The 5830-nt window shown below is 36.0% G+C and overlaps 1 protein-coding gene across 1 annotated transcript in view; it reads left to right on the top strand.

Moving 5' to 3' along the window:
• Positions 1 to 3949, top strand: part of LOC135200944 (probable insulin-like peptide 7) — a 64144-nt gene extending 60195 nt beyond the window's left edge. The window contains 2 exon segments of the mRNA XM_064229716.1: positions 1705 to 1837; positions 2483 to 3949. Coding sequence (XP_064085786.1) covers positions 1705 to 1837; positions 2483 to 2684 — 335 coding nt within the window. The 3' untranslated portion in view covers positions 2685 to 3949.
• The last annotated feature ends 1881 nt before the right edge of the window (positions 3950 to 5830 follow it).

Genomic DNA, 5830 nt, shown 5'->3' on the forward strand with positions numbered 1-5830 from the left:
GCAAACTTTCGGAAGAATATTAATTAAAAGTTTAAGTTGAATCAATAATTTTTCTTTTTTCAACGTCAGTCACGATTGCAACAAAGAATTATGGGGAGGCTTCGAATGAAGGAATATTGGATGATTATATTGCGTTACTACTATCCTGGTTTTACTTGGTACATTATTCTCTAACAATACGAAAGGTAGAGTGAATAGTGACTTAAAATAATTCATTATTTTTTAGACTCTCTCTCTCTACTCTCTATCTCTTCTCTCTCTCTCTCTCTCTCTCTCTATTTTATATATATATATAAATATATATATATATATATATATATATATATATATATACATAAAAATGGTGGAAAAGGCGGGGGCCTACTTTAAATGTGCCATCTGCAAGCCAGTTTTTGTGTTCTTTGATAGGTTCAAAATTCTTTGCAGTCGAAAAAAAGTGAATATTCTGTTGATGTCTTCAACACCAGAATCATACAATAAAAAAGGTTCCCCACTGTGTGTTACACGCAAATGGTCAGGTAATACATTATCACCGACACTATTAGGTGCTGGAATTGGGTGACCATCTCTTTTCTTCGACGTTGAACACTTCGTTGCAATGAAGCATACTTAGGTAGTAAAACCGCAGCTTCATCTGGCAAAGAAACTTGAGTCTCTTGGGAGTATTCGCCTTGAAACATCATTAGAAGAACAAGCCTGTTCACGAAGATTTGAAACCCATTTTCTTCATTGCTGATGCTGCTGCTGCGGCACATGAGTACGCGTCATAACTTCTCCCATGAACTTCCAATAATGAATTCGACCTCTGCATATGTCTTGTGTACAAAGCCAAGACTCCTTTTCAATACAAATAAAAACTAATTTGATCACCGTTTTCTTTATTTTCCATGCTTATATTTATTTTGCCAAATTGTCTTTGCTCTGAATAGTCCTTGTGCTGAATCGTTATGCGCTGAATTGTCTCTAAGCTGATTTGTCATGTGCTGAATTGTCGGCCCACGATATAATATATATATATATATATATATATATATATATATATTATATATATATATATATATATATATATATATATATTATATACTATTAAGAAAGAGGGAGAGAGAGATTACAGTCCTCTCGTCAGCTCTTGACAAAAGATAACATGTGTATATATATATATATATATATATATATATATATATATATATATATATATATATACATATATATATATATATATATATATATATATATATATATATATATATATATACAAAGAGAGAGAGATTTACAGCCGTCTCGTCCAACTGCTGACAAAATATAACTTTTTTCATGACCTACGAAAATGGTAAATTTCTGTGACCTGTGACCTCCGAGTGTCATCTTGACCTTCATTTCTCTCTCTGAACATTGGCTCCACACAGTGGACCATGAACGAAAAACGTGAAACCATTCTCATAATACTTAAAAGTTATGGGCAGGATTAAATTTTGGTTTGACATTTGACCTCTAAGTAATGCCTTGGCTTTTGGACCTGTCTTGTGTCAAATTTGAAGTTTCTGTCATCCTATAAGTGTATATGAAGTTTGAACCTTTATCTGTAAAGATTTTGAGGAATTTAGTTACACCAATTATCACCTATTGTCCAGGTGAACCTTATCTGCCATCTGATGCAGTCTAAGATTGTAAATATTGAGGGACATTACTCTCCATTCCTAGCAGGTGGAACGACCAACAACAGCGGAGACAACAGGAGTACCACAACCAACTCCAATGCAGTTATGACCTACCCTCCGTCGGCACCAGTTGTACGACCGTCCCTCCCTGACACTGGCCAAAACACAGATGAAGGAAGGTAAGCTCTGAAGCTGTTTGACGAAGATAACACAGAGTTACTGTAGTGGAGATACTATATCTATTTCGAGGGATTTAGGAATGACAGGTATAGACAACCAAGATAGTGATGAGGATTCCTTGATTGTGAATCTTAACATATTGAAAGATACAATTCAGATCCTTAAGTTTAAGGATTTTCAGTGTGTATTTAACTTTATATCAAAATAAAGGGTCTTATTAGGTCCTCATCTTTAAAGAGTGTAATTTTTTTTGTAGTCTTCAAGCATAATGTTGTCTCGGGATCAGTAACTTTGCTGAGGGAGGTACTCACAATTTGAATCAAAGTTTCAAGTAAAATATTTGTTATTTAGATGCTTCAAATATCTTTTGGTGAATCCTACATTTAGATATGGAATTGCATTTGATTTTCTAGGTTTTTCTGTTCTTGCAATGACTAACCAATTTCTATTTGCAGTATAAGTAAGCAAATAATAAGTAAAGCAAAGAAACGATTTCCACTTAGATAAATAATCAGTTTCATGCAGAGCATCACTGAACATAGGAATAATTTTTAAAAAATCGTAATGTTAACAAAGCGAGAAAGAGTACATCATGGAAAATGTCACACAGCAATGATGAATTCTGAACTTTCTGCCGTTTTCAGGTCCCCCTTCCTGAGCGTCCAGCAAGCTAACCTTTTCGTGACCACCTGGGTAAGGGGAGGTGGACCTGTACACGGTCGACGTCGTAGGCAGTCTCAGTCAATCACTTCGGAGTGTTGCACAGCGGCTGGTTGTACTTGGGAGGAATATGCTGAATACTGCCCTACCTCCAGCAGAGTGCGGCCTGGAGTTATACCGATCTAATGTGTAGAATGTCCAGCTCTCAGCAGAGTACTACGACCTGGCCTGGAGTTATACCAAGTTAATGTGGCATATATATTTACCAACTACTAGCGGAGTATGGCCTTGTTTGAAGTTATAATTCTAATGTGTAGAATTTTGTCCAACGTTCAGCAGTTATGCTATGTAGAGTTTTGTTCAATTCTCAGCTAATTGTCGAATGTTGTCCAACTACTAGCACAGTACGGCCTGTCCTGGAGTTATATTAAGCTAATGTGCTGGGTGTTATCCATCTCACAGCAAATTACAGCCTGAGGTTATATACCAAGCTAACTGTAGGATGTTGTCCAACTCCCAGAAGAATACGGCCTGGAATGATACCTACCAATCAAAATGATCTACCAGATGCTGTCCTCTTCTCTGACAGAGTTCCAGAAGCTTAATAACTCTGAATAGGCATCTCACCTGTTGTAGTTACTGTAGATTTTGCTTGATTTGGGCAACGAACTAAGTCTTAAGAGCTTTCATACCTTGAAACAACATCTGTTTGCTTTGCACTTATTTTAAAATAAATGCAGATTTTTATTGACCAGTATTCATGAGTTAAAGGTTTAGTCTTGGACAATGCCATCTATTTTTAGTCAAATTTAAACTTACAGGGTGCCCATACACTGAGAGCTGTTTCACAACTGGGACAAATTCTGTGTGATTCCACTGAAAGGAAACACAGGCTGTGCTGGTTTTCTTTGGAGCAAATTCTGTCAGATTTCACTAACAGAAGCGCTGGCTGCTAAGGATTCCTGTCACTAGTAAACACCTGGTAAAGTAAGCTTTTGAACACCTCTCAGTGTAACCAACCCCAAGCAGACTCTCAGTCACGCGAAATTACGTTGAAGTCAGATCACAGTGGCTGATGCGATCTGACCTCACCAGATTAGATCAAGACTGTGGTCAAACTTTTCCAACCCAATCATTGAAAAGAAAGCTGATAATGAAATGTAAATATATATATAAAAAAGAAGAAAATCAATGTCTGCATTAACTTGGTAGTATTCAGAAATATATATACGCATGCAATGATTTCCATAGATTTACTTAGCCACCTATGCTCAACAATGCAGTTACTTAAGGTCTAGTGTAGTAGGCCCCATGTACAGTACACCTAAGTAGAAATTAAACGAAATATATGAATATGAGTGTGACCTTCAACCTTACAGAGAGAATAACAAAACAATTGCTCAGATACTTGTAATGAAGACATGTAGAGTAGTGCAACTACTTGTAGGAGACTTGTATGAAACAATGTGGAGTAGTAGTAGCAAGCCATTTGTTCGGTAAATATAGATAACAGTACTGTACCGTATGTTCAGCCACTTAAAAGAACACTTGAATGGATACTTGTAAATTAAAAACAGAGTCATTTGCTGGATACAGTGTTCACTGTACTACTGCCTTGTTGCACAATGCCTTCTGTAGTACAGTGCAGTTTTTCGCTTAAGCCGTATTCTACTTGTATCTAAGGTTAACCATGGATTTTAGCCGTTTCCAACCAAAGTACTACTCTTTGTGGAAGTCAACTGACGCCTTGGTCTCAATATCAGAATCCAAGAAGAAACTACCTTGGAGCTCTTGTCTATTATAATTGGATATGCCACTACAAGATACGAAGGAGAATATGATGCTGAATAGTGCCCAGTGTTGGGTAAGAATTATATCAAAATAATCACTTTTAAGAAAGAAAAGAAAAAGAAGAATTTGATTATATGAGAGAGAGAGAGGAAATGAGGACAATTATCTATGGGCTCCAAGTATAGGATTACCAAACAACGTGTCTTTGAAAGCATAGACAACAGAAAGAAGTATCACGCAAAACAATAATAAAAAAAATTGAGAACAGCTAAAAAAACCGAAAGTGGGCGGGGCACAGGATGCCAAAGCCATCCCGCGGCTAGTCGCCGACAGTTACCATTTACATAATTCATTTGCAACGCTAATCTAACGGTTCTTCGACAACCTGCCCAGATTAGCATAGTGTAATCCGCGCGTGTATTGGAATCTTGTTATCAAAAAAGCACACCAGCACTTTACTTAAGTGTCTATAAGTATTTAAGTATATATGGATGTGAAGCTTATTGTAGCGTGGCAGTTCTAAATTAATTTGATTAACTACATTTTCTTTTAACATTCTGTGTTTCCATAACAAAAATATCAACAACTTTTTGACAGACAAAAATGTTTATATATGAGTGTGTGTGTGGTGTTAATTTGCATATGTATGATAGAGAGAGGGAAGGAATGTGTTGTAACAGATCATATACTATTAATAGCAATAATAGAGACGATGACGATGAAATCAATTATTATTAAAAAAATGGAATAATGGATGGCTTGCAGGTGGGACATGCCATTCCTGGAATAACCTACGATTAATCAGTGAATCATGGCATTTATTTTCCATAATTTCTTATTCATCCCTCACACTAGGTTATCATTTACTGTTAAGAAATATTCACGACCACCCTCTCGCATAACATAACGTAAGTAAGGTGAAAATCATGGAATTACGACGTGGGAATACATAGAATGACTCAACACAACAAATGAGAAACATTATAATATTGCACCTTCTGTAAGACAGTTCGATGCGATGAGTGTTCATTTGCAGATCTTATTTCTTTCATTCATTTATTCAGGACTATCACGTCTTATTTAAAACATTATTAAAACCACTATAATTCATAACATAACCGAATTAGGATAAAAGTAATCGAATTATTACTCGAGAATAAGGAAAGGAAACACTGCATGATTATTCTTTCTAATGACAGCTCCTTACGATGAGTTCAGTTGGGTAACTTATTTATTCCTTATCATAGGTTATCATATATGATTATAAAGTATTCAAAAGCGTAATTGTGTATAAACTAACTGGATTTACGCAGAGATAATCGAATGCTTACTCGAGAATGGGCATATTAGAAAAGACACAAAGGAGAAACACTACGCAAACTCCCTCCGATGGGCTGTAAACAAAACGTAAACAAAAGCGACCGAAGGGATAATAACACAATGACAGCTGAGGCCAAAGGACAATAATAACCCATTTCTAGACCCTCCTAACAAATTACTCAATCTTGTCATGAACAAAGGAGAATTTTTAACGTTCCTGA

This window comes from Macrobrachium nipponense, chromosome 27, assembly GCF_015104395.2.
Source record: "Macrobrachium nipponense isolate FS-2020 chromosome 27, ASM1510439v2, whole genome shotgun sequence".
Taxonomy (NCBI): domain Eukaryota; kingdom Metazoa; phylum Arthropoda; class Malacostraca; order Decapoda; family Palaemonidae; genus Macrobrachium; species Macrobrachium nipponense.